The sequence below is a fragment of the Sinocyclocheilus grahami genome, unplaced genomic scaffold, assembly GCF_001515645.1.
Source record: "Sinocyclocheilus grahami isolate Dianchi unplaced genomic scaffold, SAMN03320097.WGS_v1.1 scaffold1001.1, whole genome shotgun sequence".
NCBI lineage: Eukaryota > Metazoa > Chordata > Actinopteri > Cypriniformes > Cyprinidae > Sinocyclocheilus > Sinocyclocheilus grahami.
This window is the reverse complement of record NW_015506180.1, coordinates 246,803-269,935: the sequence shown is the minus strand read 5'-3', so window position 1 is coordinate 269,935 and position 23,133 is coordinate 246,803. Positions and strand designations below refer to the sequence as shown.

The following is a 23,133-nucleotide window of genomic DNA, read 5'->3' as shown; positions in this document are numbered from 1 at the left end:
CTGGTTTTTGGGTGGGTCTGTGTTTGAAACCTATCGGCTAGTGGAATCTGGGTCACTGCAGAACTGCTGATCTTTCTTTTACAAACATACACACACACACACACACACACAGATTGTAAACTAGATATGTGTATCTGAACATCTCTTTTTCTTTGTCTTTTTTGTTTCAGTGCCTTCAAAGCATGTCATCCTAAAATTAAGAGTTTCTTTTTTGCTACAGATCATTTAGAGGAGATGAACAGGTAAGCCGTTTCAGAGCCCCTTCAGACAGCAGCTCCCCACCCTGTAATTTCCTCTCACATCTATGTTTCCTGTTTCAGGTGGATGAATCGTTTAGGCTTGGCTGCGATTGGCTACACGCCTGATGATCCGGTACCGCGTCCTGATGAAGGTGAGATCACATCCTGTGATGATATCATAAGCCCATTGTGCGGTGATCTCACTGACTCTAGTTTTACACCACTCCATTGTACTGTAAGCTGTTGAAAAGCATAGTAATAAACTATGATGTCATGTATACATGATTCTGATCACAATTTTTTGGTATAGATTACTGGAGTGAGAGTGACCAGGATGAGGTTGATGGGTCTATGACACTCAAACAGGAAGCCACTTACCACCACAACCCCTCTGTGAGTATAAATTCACGTCTAAGTACACATATGCATATATTCAGCCCGAAACACTCGCTTTCATTTTCTTTAACACAGTCACACACATACCCATTTTCTACTGCCACACTGTCACGATACTGGTTCTGGAGCCTGTTAACAATTTCCACTTAAACCTCAAATCAGGAACCAGTAAAATCAGAAGTCCTGTGTCAGGATAATGTCTCGACCATGTTCTTTTTTTTCAAATGTGCAAAACAAAACTGCATGGCACAAATCTAGGTTCCTTCTCTGAGAATGAACAAATCTAATAACCCAGTACATCACTTCATTCCTATTCCTTTTCATTCCAACCATTTCCCCCCCTTCTGTCTGAAATGATTTTTAAATTGATTTCTTTGAATTTATTTGTTACATAGAATATTTACAACTTCATAGTAAAACTTATATATTTTATACAGTATTTATTTTTCTTTAATTTATTATTAATGATTTTATTTTATTTTTTTAATTACCAAGCCCAAACATTTGAATGGTAGTGTACATTACATTGAAGCCAGCTCATAATGATGGCATAAAGATGTTAAATTACATTATTTCAGATGAGAAAATAAGTTGCAAACAAAGACTGATTTGCCATGCTTGTTTTTTGGCAATATATGACGTAACATAGTCAGTTTTGTCCATTTTTGGCTCACAGAGAGGTTTGCTGAGCACCGGCTCCCACACCAGCACCATATTGGTGGTAAACGAATAGCGAACTGACTCTGTCGCTCTCCCTGACAGCTGACAATGATAATGACCAGTGTTTCTTTTGTCCTCAGGGAACTTCGTCCAGTCCATTTCCTGAGCGCCATTTTTCCAGTGGCTCCACATTCTCGCATTCCTCCACTGAGGAGTCCCATTCTTCCTGCAGATCCTCCCATCGAGAACGCCGCTCATGGCAGGACCTGATTGAAACCCCCTTGACCAGCACAGGTCTACACTACCTGCAGACCGCAGAAGAGGAGGAGCCAGCACTGCTGCCACCTGATCATCATCGACAGGCCACGCTCCCCGCCCAGCACCGGCGTCCTCTGGAACGTGACGGGCCGTTTCCGTTGACGGACAGCGAAGAGTCCCGGCCTCACCATCACACTCACAAGCAGCGTAGTCAGAGCCTCCCACGCCACCGCGACACACACGGACACTCGCACCGCAGCACTCGTACGCACACTCACACACACGGCACTCTGAGGCCAAGAACTCATCTCCATGAGGAAGAGGAGGAGGAAGAAGAGGAGGAAAAGCAGGTTCGGAAATCTAGAAGCAGGAAACCTGAGAGCGAAGAGAAAGTGTATGATGGCACGGATGGCCTGAAGGAGCTGTACCGATCGCTGGAGCAGGCCAGTCTCTCGGCTTTTGGCCAACAAAGGCCTTCCACCAAACAAGAGTTCAGACGCTCCTTCAACAAACGCAGCAATGACCCCACCACAAATGAACGACTGCACCGCATACGGGTTCTCCGCTCCACGCTAAAGGTACGCAAACACAGAAAGCACTTGACTTTTTTTTATACTTTTGGGTTTGGAACGTGGAAGTAAACTATAACAGGGTAGACTTCTATTATAAACCCCACTGCAGTAATGTTTTTGTAAATGAATGCAGTGTAACAAAATATAGTGCTAGTACACTACTGTGGCAAAAGTTTGGTATCTGTAATGTTTTTAAAAGTTTCTTATGCTCACCAAGGTTGCATTTATTTGATAAAATATTATTCCATTTAAAATTTTTCTATTTTAAAGGATTTTTATAATGCAATTTATTCCTGTGATAGTGATGGTAAAAAAGAACAGCATTTTGATCAAATTAATGCATCCTTGCTTAATAAAACTTTTTTTTTTTTTTTTAAATCGCACTAACCCAAAGTGTTTGAATGGTATTATACATTACCATTTTTAAAAAAGGAAATAGAAAAAAAAATATTATTGCAGAAATGCCATCAGTCTGAATAGGTCAAAGTTCAAATCTGTAAAATGAACTTAGAATTTATCGCCTCTAATGGACAATTCTAGAGGCTCTCCATAAAAATGTAGCAAGACTAAGACATTGTCAGCTGCCATCAAGGTGTAGGAACTATCTGAAAAGTAAAAATGATGTTTTAAACCTTATTAGCTTACCTCATGAATATTAATTAGATGACTTAATGTTTGTTTAGTAGTGTTAACTGAACTTTCTGAAAGGCTTACCTTTCACATTCTTTCCATGCACTAGCGGTTGACAAAAGCATCTGCTTGGTCTTAAGCCACTGTTTTATGCACCTGGCTGCTATTTCCAAGGCAAAGGGAAACTCCTAAAATATAATAATTATTTGTAAAAGCTAAACCAATTACACTAGTTGCTACTCCCCTGGCAGCTGATATTTGTTAAAACTTGTTTTTTTGACGTTTCAGTTAAACGGTCTTGAAGAATGATCCAATCAAATGCTTTTTTTAAATACAAAGAATAATTTAGATTAATCTAGAATTCTAAGAGTCAATTTTCAACCTCTCTCTTCCCCTTCACCAACAGGCAAAGGAGGGCGACTTGGCAATAATCAGTCATTTGCTGGACGACCCTTGTTTGACCTCAAGGAAGTTTCGTGAATGGAAGCAACGTAACCACGAGCTCTTCCTGGATATCTGTGAGTTCAGCTCTGCTCCATTGGAACTGCCCAGCGAGTCCAACGACCTTTCACCTCTCTCGCCAACGCTGATGATGCATACTCACTCTTTCATAGAAACGCACGTGTGAGACACAGTCACGCACCCACATGACTAACAAACAGTCACATGCTAAAATACAGACATAAAGGTATATGAATAACATGAGTTGTGCATTTCAAACCCACATACACATACATACACTTTGAAAAACACTGTGGATCCAGACGGTCTTCACTTTTTCCTCGACGGATGACCTGATACTGCCCTCCTTCCGACCGTGAGTGACAACAGATTGAACCAATACACTGTAAGATCAATGTCAAAGAACTGACTCAGCCTCCAGAACTACTGCAGACAGACACGCAGGCACTGAATCCGAAAGGTGACTCAAACTGCTCGTCATGGAAGCGAAAGTGTTACCTGCACATTTACTCACTGCAAACTCTGTACAATATATTTCATCACAGCCACATTTTGAGACTGATGGAAGAAAGGCCCCGTGAGGTGCCCACTGCATGCTTCAAGAATCATCTTTTCAGATTAATTGACTACATGTTGAACAAAATAGGACCGTATATAAAAAGGAAATCTTTTATTTTTCTCTTTGATTGGAGTAAAAACAAAAAACTTTCTTTTATATCTTTTGATGATTTTGTTTATTTTTTAATTTAATTTCTTTCTCTTTTTTTTGGGATTTCTTTCCCTCGGAATGCTGCAGGAAGAGCACTCATGTAGCCATGGGCAACAGGCTTCACTCTGTTACCAAGCAACACCGCCCTACTGTGTTACTCTATAAAACTCTCAAAGCAAGCAAGAGTGTTGGAGAGTGTGTGCGTGTATGTGTGTATGTGTGTGCGTATGTGTGTGTGTATTAGAGAAATGAGAGAAAGACAGAAAACGAGTCAGATGGATGCGGAAGAGTCTCTTTTTGACAGTTTGATGACATTTGCATTCGCATATGGGAAAAGATGAACTCCTGGCAGGTAGTAACATGTTTAATTTGGCTTCTTTAGAATATTTATATTATAGCTAAACTCATGCATGGTTTAAAAAAGTATTACTATATGCTATCAGGCCAGAGAACAGTCTGTATATAAGAACCTATTATTTGCATAGCTGCATCATCTGTTTAAAACTGTGAATTGTACTCGTGAATGCAATCTTTTGACTCTGCGAACGCGGAACCTTTCTACTCTCTATTTTTTTCTACACAAAAAGATAACAGAAGATGAAAAGCTTTGCTTCTCTGATGTTATGACTGTTTTTGCTTGTTTCCGGGTCTTTGCTGGTCATTACCTCTGAGCTATGGGCTACATTCAGGTTGTTCGTTTCTGTTTGCTAATGTACGTGTCCCTTAGACAGACTCCACAAGCCTAAAGCGAACGTTTCATTCCCTTTCGCAATTCTAGACATCAGTGGCTCAGGATTCTAGAATTGGTTAAAGTCACATGGGAGAGAATTTGAGGTTAAAATACAAAAATCAATTGGTTCATTCGGTGGAGTGCAAAATGTCCCCTTTCTAAATGTTGTTCTCATTTGTCCACATTAAGAAGTCATTGAGACACATTGTTTTTAAACACAGCCCTGCATATGTGCTCAGTGTTACAGTTATGTTTGTCACTTTTTAGAATCTTGTGGGATGTATTTTAATTGAATAGAATGTACTCATTCAATGGCTTGTTCATTGTAACAAACACACACACTACCCACACACAGACAATACTTTACGTCCGTTGTTGATGCTTTCTTACCAAAGCGACTCTCAAAATCACATCTGCCCATTGCAGTTACCTTTTTAATGATTCTTTTTATGTAGAATGTTACACTTCACTGTGTTTCATCCCATGATGTTTGTGTGTGTGAGTGAGTGAGTGAGTGTGTGTTATCCAGGCCATCGGGGTTTCACTGTGGTTTTAAGGGCATGTCCCCCCCTCTCTCCCCCACACGGCTATGCTGTATAAGGTGTAAGTTGCACTGCAACATTGAGACGGAACATATTGCTCTTTTTTCAAGGTTTTCATTCAAAAATTCCCCTTCTGTATATTAAAACACCAGGAAGAGCCTGATATTTAATCACAGTATTATTCAAAGCTAACCTTCTTTGCTTTCAGAAATATAAATACATATATAAATATATATATATATATATATATATATAATACAGATTGTAAAATGTTAAACTAATAAACTGAGTTCTCTGCATTTGTGTTTTGTGATGCTTCCAATGTCCAGTGAAATCTCAAGCTGAAACGCACCTTAGTATCGATATTTTTTGTTTGAGTATACTCGCGTCAGTATCGATATATCGATACTTTGGATCGATACGCCCATCCCTAGTCCTACTCGCTTTTCTGAAACGAGACAGTCTCGATGACTTACGCAGCCTTCTGAATGAGACGCAGCTACACCATTTCTGATATACATCCACTGACATGCAATACCAATATGGATTGGTTTACTAAAGATTTCATGGGTTTTGATGGCTTTCTTGTCAAAAGCAAGATCTTTACCACCAAACCAACATAATTTAGATAATAGGCTACACTAACACTTTGCAATGTTAATACTGAACTACTGCACGCCAAACAATATTGGCATGGCGGCCCAAAGAAATAGCCTATTCAGCAGACATAAAAATGTAAAATACACTTTACTCACTCGATTTAGTTGCAGTCTCCGGCCTTCTTTTCGTCAAATTCATCCACAATGTCCATGCGACTAACTTCTCCACCTCTTTTTCCTCTTTAAGGCACCACTTTTGTGCTCGTATTTGTTGTCATTAACGCTTTATTTTTTTAAACGGCCAAATCCAAGTACGGAGCCCTGCACATGACATACGGAAAAAATATATATATCTACCGTTACCGTTTATCAGGGGCGTTGCCCACATGTTCTGGATACTGAGCTGACCACATCTTTGAGGCTTTATCTGAAATTAAAGTAATTTATTTGTTTACATTACATGTGGATAAATGACCAACTGGAGCTGCACCTGCACGATTCTGGATAAACTGAGAATGGAGATTCTCGATTATCATATATCATTATCATTACATATTATTTATATAATAATAACAATAATTCATCTGTCTTATGGCATAATTGGGGCATTTATTATTATTATTATTATTAAATATATTATTTATATAATAAACTAATAGCCTAAATTTGGTATTTATTATTATTATTATTATTATTATTATGAGAACCCCATCAGGAATATTCTCTCGCGTTTCTTTCAGGACTCCTCCCGCTTTCCGTAGTGAGACCGAAGGGGGCGGGACCGGCATGGCGGCCAAGGTGAGTTACACTTCCAACTGAGTTAGTTCAAGTGATCGTGTGTATTATTTTATAATATGTGCATTCTGCAGAATAGTTTCACACATCTTGACAAGTATCATTTTTCATGATTTGCTTGATGCAGCTGTTAATCAGCGTGTGAGCACGTGTTTGTTAAACCAGAGCGGAGAACATGCTGTTCCTAAACTCACTCTCACACACTAATAATCACTCACTGGCTATGGCTTACTACATAATCTGTTGCCTAGACATCGCTCTGAGGCACCTGTCTTTAGTCAGGCAGCTGACTCGGTTTTGGTTTTGAGAGATGGCATTCTCTCTGTCACTCATAGTAATAGGATAGGGATTATAAAGCGTCTTCTCTTGATTCAGTCCATTAAACTAATACAGATAATGTGCTTAAGGGAAAATCAAGGAGCTGAAACGGGGAAAACACTCAGGCAGGCCAAAGCTGATAGTTATTATAGTTATTATACTACAGACGTTCACAGAAAACTACACAACACATACAAAAAATGTTTTGTATATGAACCATGGTAGTACCATTTAAATATTATGGTATATGAATATGCAATCATTTATGGTATACATCATGATATTATGATAAACAACAGAAGTCAGTCTGTATTATGAAACTGTTGTGTTGATCCTCAGATTCTGAAGTATGCAGCGCTTCCTGCTGCTGCCGTTGCAGGGGGTCTGGGCTCATTCAGAATTTATTCCATAAATGAGAAAATAAATGAGGAGCTAATATCTCCAAGAGAGGTGAGAGAATCATATTTGGAATGGTATATATACCATACTGTAAGTACTGTTTTTGTAGTATGTATGTGGTGTGCAATATGTTAATTTCCTGTGTGCATGGAATACCTGAGTGACCTACTACATTTACCAAAATATGTAACAATGTACCATACTATTGTTTGAAATGTTTGTAGAAAGTGCAAGTCAATTTATACTTCAATTCAAAAGTGTGGGGCCTGTAATTTATCAAGGATGCATTAAATAGATCAAAAGTGACAGTAAAGACATTGTAATGTTACAAAATATTTTTTTTCGAAATAAATGCCATTCTTTTGAATTTTATATTAATCAAAGAATCCTGAAGAATGTATCGCCGTTTATACAAATTCTAAAGCAGCTCAACTGTTTTCATCATTGATTATAATAAGAAATGTTACTTGAGCAGCAAATCAACATATTAGAATGATTTCAGAAGAATTATGTGACACAGAAGACTGGAGTATTGGCTGCTGAAAATTCGACTTGGCATTCACAGGAATAAATTACATTTTAAAATATATTAAAATATAAAACAGTGATTTTAAATGGTAAATTGTAATAATTTTTCACAATATTACTGTTTTTACTGTACTTGTGAAAAATCTTACTGACCCCAAACTTTTGAATGGTAGTGTATGTGAAGTAATACATGTTAAATATATCACCATGACCTCTCTCTCTCTCTCTTTTCTGCCTCTGTCTAGTTGTCTATCTACTCCCCAGATGGTCCTGCTGTGCAGTTTGTGGAGGAACAGCCTGGTATAGTGCAGACAGGGCTGGGGGCCGTGAGGGTGGGCCTGCAGCCATACGTCAGAGCCGTGCAGGTGTGTTCAGTCACACTGTGATAAGGAATTAATTTGTCATTGAAGAAGTGAGTTTATGAAAGATGATCTGTTCTTGTTTTTATAGAGCACCATCAATTCAGTCAAAGTTGGAGTGATATCGGTTTACCATGCAGGGCAAGGTAAGCCTGATGTGTGCGAGTGAGTGAGCAAGAGGGAGGGAGGAAATTACTGTAAACCTGACCTTTAACCCCTGACTTTCTCTGGTTTTAGACACATATCACTTCCTTCGAGATCCACCCCCTGGCTTCCTGCCTAGAGTGGGTGTCATCAGTGTGTCCGGATTGGGTGGCCTGATTCTGGCACGCAAGGGTAGGCTGAGCATGCAGTTGCTTTGAGCTGTCTTACTGTTTAAAGTGATTAGGAAGCTATATCTGTGTGAATGCATGCTTTTGCCCAGGCTCTCGTTTAAAGAGGATTGTTGTTCCTCTTGGTCTGGCTACCACTGGTACTGCAGTATGTTACCCCACACAGACCGTGGGAGTCCTGAAGGTACATTCTATCTCTCGCTCGCTCTCAAAAAAAAAAAGTATATATATATATATATATTGCAAGGGTGTAATGCAGCGTCTATGGGGGTGACGGTAAATGTGATGTTGTTCTCTCTTCTGACTGCGGTTAGAAGTCTCTCTCTATTTTCTTCCTATTTTTGAAAGTAATAAAAACATTATCGTGGAGTTTTTATTTAGCTATTTGAGCAAATGTGAATGCAAAAAAATATATATGTTTGTCGTAGTCTTCCATTCTGTGACGATTTCCGCTGCTGAGAAACCGGTGTATATATATATATATATATATATACACTTGATGTTAATTTCTCCCAGACCTAGGAAATCATTTCTTATATACTTTCAAATATATCACTTTCGCACTCTTTTTTTATAGATTACTGGTAAAAAGGTGTATGCTGTCAGTTCATCTGTTGCTTCAATATTTAAATCGAAACCAAAGGAAGATGTCATCACGCCTGCTGTTAATGTGGAGGTAATCTACAAAGTTGCATATTAAAACCCAAGTTATATTGGTTTTTATGGTTAAGTGTCTGCTAAATGTAACAGTGCAAATGCAAATTTAAGGGGCTTAAAGTCAGCGTGAAATGAAAATTCACCCAATCTATTTTCTAAATGCATGTTATTGATAACATGCAAATTTGCACATAATATTGTACATGCAATATATGTACATGCAAAACTGTCTATTGTAATATACCTGCACATACAATTGACAATTTATATATTGTTATTCCTTATTAACTTGTTCTATTTTTTATTTCTTTTCTATTCTTTTATTATCTGTTTGTTCTGTCACTGTCATTCTGTTGCACTGAGGAAGCTTCTGTCATGAAAACAAATTCCTCATATGTGAAAACATACCTGGCAATAAAGCTCATTCTGATTCTGATAATATTGTGAACAATTACATTTTTCATAACATGATCTTTGTGTAATCGGCGGATTTCTTTCTGGTTATGTATGACAGATTTTCCAATCGTTAAGTCTGCTTAAACCCTGCCCCTTTTTCACAATCAACCCATATTCTCATTCAGATTTGCCATCCAATCAACAACTAATGCATAGAACCAAGTCCTTGCCCTACATTCTTTCTTTTTCGATAATCCGTTTTGTTCTCGTCATGTCGATGTACATCACAATACAGATGAAGATATCTGTTGCTACTTGCATTTTATGGCAACTTTAAAAATGACACACCAGTTTTATGCTTTATAAGTGTAGCCAGTGAGCTGTCAAGATAATTTGGTATTTATTTTACTCAGTTTGTCCACTTGTAGAATTATTAAAAAATATTTTTTTATGTATCGCAATGTAATTTTTATTTTTATGTTTAATATATATACAGTCTGCTGCCACGGATACAAGCTCAGATATAGAGTCACCCGCTAAAGCACTTTCTGAATTGCCACCCGAGTCTGAGCGGGCCACTGCGGTTCCAGATGAGGGTGTTACACCAATACCACAAGTCATCCCATCAGTGGATTTAGCCCCAGTAGCTGATGTTGTGTCAGAAGATGCTGTAGAACCTCCTCCTGTTGTTGATGAAGCATCTGGAATTGCTGCCCCACCATCTAAACCTGAATCTCCCCTTGCAACTGTTCTTGAAACTGCTCTAGTTACAGAAACTACCCCTGAGCCTGTCCTAGATGCAGAATCCACCACTGAACCCACCCCTGCTCCTGAGCCAACACCTTCCGCTGAAACGGTTATTACTTCTGTTGTGGAGTCTGAAAATGTTCTGGAAGCTGCTCCAGAAATTGTAGTCCCTGCAACTACGGAGGCCACGCCCTCAACTCCACCTACATTAGAGGAAACCACACCCCCTGAAGATGCCACCTCAACCACAGTAGATGAGGAACCTGCTTCTGTTGTCCCGCCCCCTGCTGAAGAACCCATTCCTATGACACCTCCCCCAGCTGAAGAGGCCCCACCTTCATCTGAGCCTACTGTAGTTGAGCCAGCCACAGGTGAGGAAACATATTTAGTTATGAAGTAAGTTTGATTTTTATTTAGCATTTTCCCCTCCTACTAGTCTAATGCAACTATCCCAATTCCTTTGGATCAATTACATTTTTTTTCAACTTTTTTTTAACTACCTGACAAAGACAGGAATGCTTAATTAAGAGCAAAAGATGCTAATTAAGTGTGTCATTTATGCTTTATATATTTTACTTTATATATGAATGTTTATTCTATCAATCTCCAGCTGCCTTCCTGTGTGAATGATGGCAAATGTTGTTTGTTTTTGAAAGAAGTATCTTATGCTTACTAAGGCTGCATTTATTAGGTAAAACATTTAAAATAACTATTTTATATTTTAAAGTATTTAAAATAATTATTCCTGTGACAGCAAAGCTGAATTTTCAGCATCATTACTTCAGTGTCACATGATCCTTCAGAAATCATTCAAATTTGCTGATTTGCTGCTCAAGAAACATTTCTTATTATATCAATATTTTCTGGATTCTTTGATGAATAGTGTATTTAAAAGAACAGCATTTATTTTGAAAAGAAATATTTTTTTAACAGTGTAAATACTGCCACTTTTGATCAATTTAATGCGTCCTTGCTAAATAAAAGCATTAAAGGCACCGTATGTAAATTTTCTTTATCCAAAAACCACTAGAACAGTGTTATATATTTTGCTGAATTGTGTACTTACATTATCCCGAATGTTTAAATGTTCCAGAGAAATAAGCAATTTTAACTAGTGACATGCACCGTGTCTATAGAGTCATTGTGTATCGCCTGCCCAATGACGTCATAACCCCTCGATTTCCGGTTTTGTTTTGTAGAAAACACCAAAGACGCTTTAATATGTTGTGCATTTTAATAGACCGGTGACAACCGCACAGAGTAGCATTATAACAGAACTTTCAGATGTATCTAGTATGATAAAACAGCGCTGCTTCTTTTCCCCCCACATACGCACGACTGGAAGGAGAGGAAGCGGTCGACTGTGGCATAATAAAAGCGCCGCTGCTTTCGAGCCGTGTGTCACGCTCGTTCAGCGGCCTCGTTTCGCTTCGACGGCTTTCAGCCTCACCCTGCTTCATTCTACATTAATAAATCATTAGCTTCTTCAAGTCCAACACCTATTGTGTTTTATTAGGAGACACACAACAGTTCTTCTGTGGCTTTATAGGTAATATTTTCACTTACACAATTTAGCAAAATCAGACAATATCGTGTCTAATATATACCACAATATTAATTTCTTATTTAATTTTTGTAAATATCACATTTGGAACTGGTCAGTGTTCAAAAAATGCTGGGAAATCACTTCATGTAGCCCTACAAGAGTGAGTACTGATAAACTGTCTGAAAAAAAATAGTTTTTAGAGAAGAAAAAAATCACCCACTGACTTTCAAAGCTGCTACATATAGTAACGACTTTCTACTTCGAGGACCTTGATAGAAATGTAGTGGAGCGAAAAGTACAACATTTGTCTTTCAAATGTAGTGAAGTTAAAGTCATAAGTTCCCAGAAAAAATAATACTCAAGTAAAGTACAGATACTCAAAAAGTGTACTTAAGTACAATACTCAAGTAAATGTACTTAGTTACTGTCCGCCTCTGCCCGTTGGATTGCATCGGCTGTGGGAATGAAGACCACAACTCCCATGATTCCACACTCAGTCACTGCATCATCAAACTATGCCTTTGTCTATTTGTTTAGTTTGAATATGCGTCCTCTAGCGTCGAAAAATTACATATTGTGCCTTTAATTTAATTTTTTTTTTTTTTAAAGTACTGACTCCAAACCTTTGAACGGTAATGTGTTATGATCAAAACCAGTTTGCTTCCACCATGTTTCTTTAATTATGACATTGTGGTGGCGTTCATATGCATCTTCATGTTTATGTTGTAAAAACATAGTCATTCTTACATGACTTGGCAGCATAAGCACTTCTCTTCTCCATATTCTAAAACCCACCGTCGCTTTCCATTCTAGTGAAGTCAAGTTTTGTTCCTGACCCGTCTCTGCTTGACCACGGCCAGTCTAATCCAGAGGACGCAGACATGTACAGCACACGGAGCTGAATGAGTAACTGCAGCAGAGAGAAAGATGGAGGATATAATGAGATGTTTTAATGTGCCATGATTCCAGCAGTGTTTGATCGGTTTGTGATTAGGACATTCAATGTTTTACCAATGATGTGGAAGAAGGTAATGTTACACTTTTCCTTTTGTGCTGCCTCACACATATGAGAAGTTTCTTACCTCAGCAGGGATATCAAACACACACAAGGTCACATTTCCTTGTTAACACACATTATCTACATTTTGTTGACGCTATGGAGAAAAACCCAGGGTAACAGTATTTTAATAAAAAGCCTGTGGTCCCTTAGTTTAATCTCCAGATTTATTGCTGACCTCAATTCCTGTAGCAACAGGAATTTTGTGCTTATTTTATACTGTGAAAAAATTACATCAAACTGGACCACACAAAAAAAAATTTTTTATATGATCAAAAACATTTGATGTATACACGTATTTTCTAAAATACATTTTACAGGGGTTAGGAGTAAATATATCAAGCCTTATCTACATAGTTAGACTGTCTATTTGTTTGAAATTGGAAAAAAAAGAGACTAAAATAATCTGTCAGAACTTCAGATAACAGCAGTTAAATCTGTCATATTTCAAAATATTAGTTCACGCTGCATCTTTAGTTTCGATGTTTCAAATGTGACTCAATTGTAGGGTTGTCCAGCACCATTTTGGACAGTATCTCTCAAAGGGCACTAATGGGTTTTTGTTAAAAGGTTTAATTTATGCTGTCTTTACATGAATCTTTGTTGCCTGTGCAATAGAAAAGCATGAGATGAAAATAAAGGTATTTAAAAAATGTTTTTGAGTTTATTTTTCTAAAATGTTTCCTGAAATTACAAACAACAGGTTGGAAGCTTATATTATTAATACAAATACAAAACAACTTTCTGGCCCATTTACACACATAAAATCCAGTCCCTAGTTTTCCAGTCCCCTAAAACATGATTTTCTTTGCATGATTATTTTCATGATGTGTGGCGTCTCATTGTGTGCCATCGGGCTGGCAGATGTCTGCTGTCTTGTAGAGTTTGGAGCAAATCATTTCTACCCTGCGTTCTCCGAGCAGACAGAGATCAAGAATACACACCACACGCCCTGACTCAAGCTGTGGGGCAGAATTCATCAATGACCCTGGAGAAAACACACACACACACACACACACACACTTTAGTGCTACAGTAAGTCATTGCGACTCAGCAGAGATTGAGAATGTGAACAGAACAGTAGAACACATACACACCTGGTGTAGGGCAGCTACCATCTGGCTGAACACACAGTCATCCTGTTGATATGCAGGACAGCAGTGAGTTGTCATGCTGAGTGTGCAGCACTCCAGCAGCTCTGGGGTCATTAGGGGAGACAACAGGCACAAACAGAACATCTACTGCAGCCGTTTGATTCAGCCCTGAGAGAAGAAGAGAAGCCCAGTTATCACCTCAAGCTATAGCTCCGTTCCACAACATGGTGAGCTGCAAGTGCTGTTCTTACCTAGAATTGTAAGTGTGAAGTAACCGGTGCAGGCCACAGGTGTGTGTGTGTGCGTCTGTGAGGTGAGATCGGGCGTCGATCTGGCTGGGCTCAGGTTCAGCTGATGTAGTAGAACTTCTCTGTCATCAAAGTGGAATTTTTCCGGAACGCTTTCCTGATCGAGTCTACCACAGCAAAAGTGATCGATCACTTGCTGTTTCACTAACGGCCAGACGCTACTCTCCCATAATGCAGTGGGGTGGCTGGCAGCTTGCTGTAAGCCTGGGACTTGTGATGTCTGGTCAATCTCTTTAGAGAGAAAAAAAAATATTACAATACCGTTCAAACGTTTGAGATCAATAAGATTTATTGATTTTAAAAGTCTCTTAGCTCACCATGACTGCAGTTATTTGATCAAAATACAGTAATATTTTAATATCAGTTTTAAAGAACTCTCTTCTGTTTAATGTATTTTAAAATATAATTTATTATGTCTTTATGTCCCCCATGTTATTTTATTATATATACTTGTGTCAGTGATGTTTAGAGGGTACAATACCTTTTCCTACAGCTGACTGTCTAACTGATATGTGTTCGTCTTCAACCTCAGATTCCTCTGACTCCAACTCTCCTTCATCCCGTCGCTCTTCTTCCTCCTCTTCATGAGAGGTAAGGCCCGCCTGCCTGAGGGACCAATCAGAAGGGAGATTTAAAGAAATCTTCTGGCAAGCAGTCAATTTTTGCAGAAATGAATTTTAGTACCTCAGTAAAAAAACATTATTTACATTATGCATTTATGATGGAAGTGTATAGGGCAAGGCCCTGAAATTTAAATAAATGTACATTATATTACAAATTTAAATAAATGTATATTAAATATACAAGTTTCAAGTTTTCAACTGCAGAATGAATATACATCAAATGAAATTTCTGTCACTCTGACCTGTTTGAATCTCAGTAATAGCTGGGTGGAACTTAAAACTACAACAGGTAGGTTTTCAGATTAAAATACACAATATTTTAGAGGAAAACATATAGATGTTCTATTATTACTAGTATGCTGAATTATACAAAAAAATATAAAATTCTGCACAATTCATGAATAGGCTGAAGTGAGTCTAAGTATAATGTGCTTAGATTACCTGTTGGACTGCATTTTGGATCTGGTGAAATACTGCCGATGCACTCCTCTGAATAAAGAGGGAAACATATTTGTGACACTAATGATATCAAAAACATTTTATACACAGTATTTGCACAAATTAAGCAATATTCATTCAAACTAATTTCCACACCTGCCAATGGTAAGTAAACCAGCCATAAATGCCTTACCTGCCAAGAAACAGTATTTTGCACGGTTTTTATTGACGCATACATTTTTGCCCTTTTGACTGGATTTGGCTTTAGAATTTTCCTTAAATATTTAAACCGCTTTTCAAAACTTTGAGGTCATTTATAATGAAAAGATTCCCATTTCAAATAACTTTTACCTTTCTATTCATCAAAGAATCATGAAAAAAAAATGTATCATGGTTGTATCGACTGTTTTCAACACTGATAATAATAAAAAAGAAAAGTTTTCTTGACACCAAATCTGCATATTAGAGGTAGGCAGTTAATAATGAACGATATCATCATGGATTTGATACACAAATCCAATGGCCACTGGTGAAGAATGCCTTCCTGACCTTGAGCCTGTCTGCACTCTCCTGCGTTTGGGTGAGACTGTAATGTCAGAATCAGGTGAGGTTGAATCCATTTCTCTCTGTGTCAGAGTCATCTCCTCCATTGTGGAGAGAGGAATGGCAGCTCCAGTGTCACTGACTCCTCGTACGGACACAACCTCCTGCAGTAATGACATCACACCATTGTTATTTTTGTGAGCACATTTTCAGAAATGTACAGGGAAATAACATACTATCCTTATGACGGCTGCTTCAACTTGATTGAGTTGTACAGACCTGTTGTTCACTGAGTGGCGTTTCAGGTTGTGTTGGCCATGTGTGGTACTGCACGGCAGCCAAGTCGCCCTGTACAGCCACTCTCCTGTGCTCCCTGTACTGCAGACTCTCCAGCTCCCCCTTCAGATTAGCCACTGCTGTAATTGGCTCATCTACAACACACAGGAATTCATGTGTTTAGTGCAGGGTTCCTCAAATCTTGCCCTGGAGGGCCAATGCCCAGCAGAGTTTAGCTGCAACCCTAATCAAACACACCTGAGCAAGCTCATCGAGGTCTTCAGGATCCCTGTCAATATCAGAGGTAAGTGAGTTTGATCAGGGTTTAAGCTAAACTCTGCAGGGCAGTGGCCCTCCAGGACCAGATTTGAGGAACCCTGAGTTAGTGTTTAGTTAAATCATAGTTCACCCAAAATCACAAATTTTGTCATGATTTACTCACCCTCATGTTGTTCCAAACCTGTATGAATTTTTGTCTTTACAAAAGAAGATATTTTGAAGAATGTAGGAAACCAAACAGTTACTGGTAGCCATTGACTTCCATAGTATTTTTTTCATACTACCAACTGTGGTTACCAAAATTCTTTAAAATATCTTCTTTTATGTTCCACTAAAGGAAGAAATTCATACAGGTTAAGAACAACTTGAGGGTAAGTAAATGATGACAGAATTTTTGGGTGAACTATCCCTTTAGCATTACATATAGTCTTAGAACAATTCTGGAGTCTTCTGAACATTGAAAATCAAAAAACCTCAAGACTGTGTGTGATGATCTCAGTCGCAATACTGTTTAAATTTAAGAAGGCTAAATCTTACTGTTGCTGTTGGTGGTTGGTGTGAAGGTGGGTGGCCCAGGAGGGTAGCAGTAATGTCCTCCAACTGCAGTCCTCCGCAGCATGACACTGTCTTTCAGTGTCTTAGTCCACTGAATGAATGCTTTAACTTTTGGCTCATTGACATTTTTATGACAGCCTGTGAAAGCACACACACAAACATCTAAATAAAGCTGAGCCGATTATGGTTATCTATGACCTCACTGACTGATTGAATGATCTGGCTGAAATCTACCTGTGATGAAGAGCTGTGTTTCTGTGCTACTGGTCAGATACACAGAACAGCCCGTCTGACATACTCTCATCTGAGAGCACACCAGATACATCACTGCAGAGGAAGAGAGAGAGAAGCAAATAAGGTCATGTAGCATAAGAGGAATACAACGAATGTGTACATGGACTGATGTTTACTTGGGCAGATGTTGTTGAAGATCTCTGGCTGGGATGAGGAGAAGCTCTCCAGGATAAAGGGAGAGTCAGTTGTCCCATCCACTGCATGTACCCAATGATATGCCCAGAACTTCTCAGGTCCTGACACACACACACACACACATGCAGATGTAACAGTGTTTTGACCAATTCCCAACCCTAAGTAATAGTAATAATGCAGCTTATATTAGCAAGCACTATTACTGACAACCAGCTGTTTAATAAAAGGCTATACACCTGTCTTTTCCTTGCTCCTAATTCGCTCAACCCGACCCACGTATGTCACTAGACCAATGATGTCACAGGCTTGGTTCATCGAGACCACCTCTGACCTGATCACAGGGAGCGGTTTAGAAAATTGTTGTTTTGCTTCATGACAAACAAACATGTATTGTAAACAAGACAAATGCAGTAACATAAAGGTATTACAAATTAAAACCATGCAATTAAAAATGCAATAAAATAACACATTAGTTTTTATCTATACTTTGCATATTTGCATTTGACACACACACACACACACTGATTTACGCTACCATTCAAATGTTCGGGACCAGTAAGATTTTGTTTTTGTAAAGTTTTTGGAAGACGTCTCTTATGCTCACCATGTCTGCATTTATTTGATAAAAAAAACAAAAAAAACAGTAAAAACAATATTGTGAAATATTATTACAATTTAACTATTTTCTGTTTTAACATATTTTAATATGCCTAAATGTAATTTATTCCTGTGATGGCAAAGTTGAATTTTCAGCAGCTATTACTCCAGTCTTCAGTGTCACATGATCTTTCAGAAATCATTCTAATATGCTGATTTGCTCTGCCTAATATTTTAGTGGAAACTGTAATCTTTTTTTCAGGATTCTTTGATAAATAGAAAGTACAAAATAACAGAATTTTTTTTTTAACAGAAATCTTTTGTAATATTATCCCGTCTTTACGATCATTTTTGAACAATTTAATGTATGCTTGCTGAAAAAAAGTGTATTTTTTTTTTTTTTTTTCTTCCATTCCTTTTTTACTCACAATTTGTACAGTGTCCCAACTTTTTTGGAATTGGGTTTGTATGTACCTTGTGGCAAAGCTGTATGGGACATCAGGCAGACTCCACTGAGGCTGAACACTTTTAGGTGGAATCACTGTCACTACAGATGCAGGACTTCAAGGATTCAGGCTGATCTCTATAACCCACAGAACAACCATAAACAAAGATCTGAAATAGTTCAACATTTTTGGGAAATGGTCCAATATTGAACCTGTATAAAACAAACCTAGCTGAAATTGCAGCATATGAAAGCTAGCATTGGAAAAGCTCTGGAATCCATACCAATGGAGTTGAAAGTCATAAGAGAGAGTGTGCGGCGTGCGGATATGTGGTCTAGACCGGTTCTGATAACTGTGTTTCAGCGAGTACTGCTGCAGATATAGAACCGAGCCAACTGTCAGTCTGTTGAACCATTCAGGACAAAGATCATTCCATACAACCATGGACATGACGCCACTCTGATCAGCCACCTCACAGTACACCTGAAAGAGTGAAAGAGATAGAGAAAAAAAGAGATCATAGCACTGAAATAATGAATTGCTGCAGACAAAATGATCCTTTCTCGTTGACTCACCTGAAATGGGAAGTCAATGTTTTGTCCTGGTTTTCCATAGTACCGTAACCTGGACCTGTGCAGAATTCGGACCAGCAGTGGGAGAGACCGTCTGGAGCTGTGAAAGAACACTTCCAGATCCACGAGAAGAGTGATTCTAGACACTGATACACAGAAATACAACAACATTAACAATATATAAAAGAAGATAACACTCCTATTACGCAACACATTATGTGCAGCTTTAGTGATCATACTAAATTTTATTAAATTTAAAAATTCTTGCTGACAAATGGGCAAAGCCTAATGGTTTGAATGATAGAGGCAAAGATGGGTAAAGAATTCAAATTAATTAAACAGTTTTTTAACTTCTGAAAAGAACATGATCTCATACCATCAGTGATCACGTCTGGCGGTGGGCTATAAGAAATCCACACGCTTCCATAAGAATCGTCATTTATCCACAGTGGTAAATAATACTTTCTGCTCAGCTGCAGAGGTCCATCGGACCGGGTCACATGGTCCTGACACCACTCCGGGATACTCCCCACGTCTTTAATGGACAGAAACCTCTCCGGGAGCTCCGCGACGCTGTGGATGCTGTCTATCCTAACGTAACTGTGACTCAGCCTTGTCTCATCGTGGATTATTGACAGCTGAGACACCAGGACCCCGGGACCGCAGCGCAGCGAGCCCGTCCGGACCCACTGACTCAGACTGTCCGCCAGCTGACACTTTATCCGCCATGTCGTAGCTGTAGCTCTCAGCGGCTGGATGCTGTACGCTCAAGTACCGGTCCAGAGCGATGACAGCCGGCACAGCGGGCTGGTGAGGGTCAGGGAGAGAGTGTGCGCGGACCGCAGCTGCTCAAACACCGCCTGAAGAGCAGAACCGGACCCGCTGTCACTGTGATCCGCTGGACCGGCCATCACTGAAACCAGAGGTTTGAACGTCCAGATCCAGACTCAAACCCGGACACTCTACATAACACGAAGCAGAGCCGAAATAATGACGTTTAGGTTTCTGAGAGTGACTGTTTATAGGAGATAGACTTGCTGAGATTAGTCATTTAGCTTGCTTATATGGAATATACACGGTATTACTCATTTACATTTTGAAATCATATACGTTCATACGATTTTATTGTTCATGAAGTCAGCTCGAGCCTCAAGGAATGTAAACAAACTCCAAGCGCGCGCCGAGTTCGTGTTTCTTCTTCCCGAGCAACAAAACATAAAAAACAAGCCCCACCACCACCTACAGGCACGGAGGAATCAACAGCGACACCTAAACTCTATTGCACCCACCTTTGGGGATTATTAAGCATATTTGACGCACATTGAAAACAGCGGGCCTTCATGAAAATGTGTTTTTATGGTCCCAACGTGTATTACGCTAGAAAAATATCTAACACAAGTTTAGAAGAAATTTTGGGTAACAATTTGAAGCCAAATGTGTCTTTTCCTCATCCAACTGAAATCTTTTGGCATTTTATTATTTGTTTTTTTCTGGTCAAATTTGATATACATATATTACAACATGCTGAAAGACAAAAGGTTAGAGGCCATGGCTGGGTCTTCAGAAATGGGTCAGATTTGAGATGTAAAATATATCGAAGTTAAATTTTTTATAACATAGACAATATATTTTATATAATAATTTTGTTCAATAAAAATGTTGTTTAAAATATTGGATTAAAAAGTAATTAAGAGTCGGTATAACATCCCAATTGTTTCAGAATGTAAACTTTTTTATTATTAATTTCTTTTAAAACAATATTAACAATATGTTAAAGCTTGTTGTGATGGTATATGTACACAGAAGAATAAAAGAGGGAAAAACAAGCCATACATAATTAACTGTGCAACATCAACTCGCTGAACTGACAAACAGAAAGCATTACGCCCCCCCAAAGTAAGACACTTCAATAATTAATCTGTTACAAAATACCTGTTTTTACGCTCAAATCATACACTGTATAGAAATGTATCTTCAATCTATCTGACATCTTATAAAATAAACAACTATATTTTTCTAAACATTTTTGTATATCTTATATTACAATATCTTCCATGTATTTTCTGCAGAGTATCAGCAGAGATGGCTGTTTATACCAGGTGTTATTTTCCGTCGCTTCCCCTCACCTGGTAGAATATAAATGCATTGACAATGTCACCTGTTCAGGTAACACATATAATACATACACTCACAAAACACACACACACACTCACAAATCCATGAGGCCTAAAACCTCATCAGAACAGACACTTTTGGGGAGAAATTCAGGCCAGAGAGAGAGAGAGAGAGAGATAACACAAAGCAAAAGTCATAAAGAAGGAGAAAAAAATAAAGTGCAGTCTCCACAACCAGAGCATAGTTTTACAGGATGAAGAGAGAAAGATGATGAGAAAGTCAGTACAGTTTTCATCTACCATTCACAACCCAATCAATGAACACAAAGAAAAAACATCTGCATGTCTGCAAAACAATCAAACCTTTAACTCAAGAAACATTTGAGACTAAAATATTTCATGAAAACACCACAAATGGGCATTAAATGAAGGGCGAAGCAGCTAATTTTTATTCAAAGGACTATGCACACTCTAAAACGGCAATCACAATGGCAACTGGCTTAAGTCGCAACCTTTGGATTTATTTGTCCTACTCATTTTGAAATTAATGTTTGCAAATGTTTACTAAGTATAGGAAATTATGATCCGCACTCACGAAAACAATCTTCTTTTTTCTTTTATTTTACATTCATTACTGATGGGAAAAGACACAAACGTTTCGGCTCAAAGCCTTCCTCAGTGTGTAAATCAATTCAATCCAAACAGGGATTGAATTGCTTCACATTCATGTTAACATTTATTTTAACATGAATGTAAAAGAAAAGAAAAAGAAGATTGTTCTCGTGAGTGCGGATCATAATTTCCTATACTAAGTAACTCAACAGATTGACGCACCAAAATAAAAAGATCAAGAAACGCAAGAGCGCAGTGCAAACGACGTTGTTAAACTGCAAATGTTTACTACCCTACAGGAAAATCCAGATTAAACTGCTTTTGGAACATGGAAGTCATTCTATAGCTCCTCCAAAAACTAGCTTGAGTGCCATAAACTGGTAACTGGTTTGTTGCTGGTCTTAGATGGTTCTATCAGCTTGGACCAGCTAATGACCACCTAGTAACCAGCTTAGATCAGATACTGTATTCTAAAACACATCTACCATTTTGAGATCAATTCTAAGGTAGACAAACCTAAGCTTTAGAGTTATATCTGACTCAAAGTGTAGTTTCTCTTATGTCTAGAGACATAAAGAGCATTTGTGAGACCCGAAGATAATCTCAGAGCAGCAGAAGGTGATAAACGGGAGGCACTGATGCAGAACAACCTGGTATGTCATACTCTGAAACACAGTATCTGAAAGACAAATACACCAAACATCTTCCTCGTCTTCTCTAGTGGGAGGCAGAACAAAATGCTGAGATTAATCAGTTATGTGATTCACAAACCTTTGAAAACATTTAGAAATGGTTAAGATGGGCAGGCTTGGGGACACCTGGGGACGTAAATGAGCTCTTGGGAATGGAAAATTTGATATTATGTAAAAAATAATCTCTGGAGTGCTTCTTTTGAGTGTAGTTTGATCTAAAACATCGGATTTGATCTAAAGATGAACAAGCTAAACACCTGAGAGTCGGGATTTTCACACTTTCTATACATGACTGAAGGAATGTCGAGGATCTTTTTATACAAAAATACTTTCTGTTTTCAATCAAACAACACATTGGCTTTTACTAATACTAAGTGTTTCTTGCTAATACAAGAAAATATACCTGACTAAAAACAGAAATCTCTTCGATAAGTATAAATTACACATTCTTGTTTTCCGATTTGCATTGCACAACATGAAGGGCACATGATTTTAGACTGTCTTCAACAGAATTTTCTTAGTTAAAAAAAACAAAAACAAAGATCAGCACCAGTCTTTAAATGTGCAATGCGTGACAGGACAGTGGAAAGTGCAGCTTGAAGTCCCAGCTAGAAATTTTTTTTT

At 38.3% G+C, this 23,133-nt stretch overlaps 3 protein-coding genes across 4 annotated transcripts in view; 2 read left to right on the top strand and 1 right to left on the bottom strand.

Annotated features, from left to right (window-relative positions):
• Positions 1–3,911, top strand: part of LOC107565423 (connector enhancer of kinase suppressor of ras 2) — a 38,348-nt gene extending 34,437 nt beyond the window's left edge. For both annotated transcript variants that reach the window (XM_016250665.1, XM_016250664.1), the window contains exons 19-23: positions 171–242; positions 321–391; positions 550–632; positions 1,436–2,131; positions 3,162–3,911. In XM_016250665.1, the coding sequence (XP_016106151.1) occupies positions 171–242; positions 321–391; positions 550–632; positions 1,436–2,131; positions 3,162–3,383 (1,144 nt within the window). In that variant the 3' untranslated portion in view covers positions 3,384–3,911. The remainder of the gene's footprint in view (positions 1–170; positions 243–320; positions 392–549; positions 633–1,435; positions 2,132–3,161) is intronic.
• A 2,616-nt stretch (positions 3,912–6,527) lies between these two features.
• On the top strand, positions 6,528–13,412 carry apool (apolipoprotein O-like). The gene is made up of 9 exons (XM_016250667.1): positions 6,528–6,595; positions 7,250–7,360; positions 8,083–8,202; positions 8,288–8,342; positions 8,434–8,532; positions 8,621–8,712; positions 9,106–9,204; positions 10,078–10,699; positions 12,688–13,412. Exons 1-9 carry the CDS (start codon positions 6,584–6,586, stop codon positions 12,774–12,776), a joined length of 1,299 nt encoding a protein of 432 aa, XP_016106153.1. The 5' UTR covers positions 6,528–6,583; the 3' UTR covers positions 12,777–13,412.
• radx (RPA1 related single stranded DNA binding protein) lies at positions 12,997–20,384 on the bottom strand. The gene is given in 18 exon segments (XM_071582338.1): positions 12,997–13,919; positions 14,029–14,193; positions 14,277–14,564; positions 14,815–14,939; positions 15,398–15,445; positions 15,944–16,101; positions 16,217–16,368; positions 17,030–17,185; positions 17,282–17,374; positions 17,458–17,577; positions 17,713–17,807; positions 18,548–18,656; positions 18,803–18,842; positions 18,844–19,002; positions 19,095–19,237; positions 19,468–19,820; positions 19,822–19,888; positions 19,891–20,384. Coding segments are annotated over 18 exon segments (2,532 nt in total). The 5' UTR covers positions 20,003–20,384; the 3' UTR covers positions 12,997–13,770.
• Between the last annotated feature and the right edge of the window lie 2,749 nt (positions 20,385–23,133).

Coding starts and splice junctions, on each gene's coding strand:
- apool (XM_016250667.1), top strand. Junction 8,203..8,287: donor CATACGTCAGAGCCGTGCAG/GTGTGTTCAGTC, acceptor TTGTTTTTATAG/AGCACCATCAATTCAGTCAA. Junction 8,533..8,620: donor CCTGATTCTGGCACGCAAGG/GTAGGCTGAGCA, acceptor GCTTTTGCCCAG/GCTCTCGTTTAAAGAGGATT.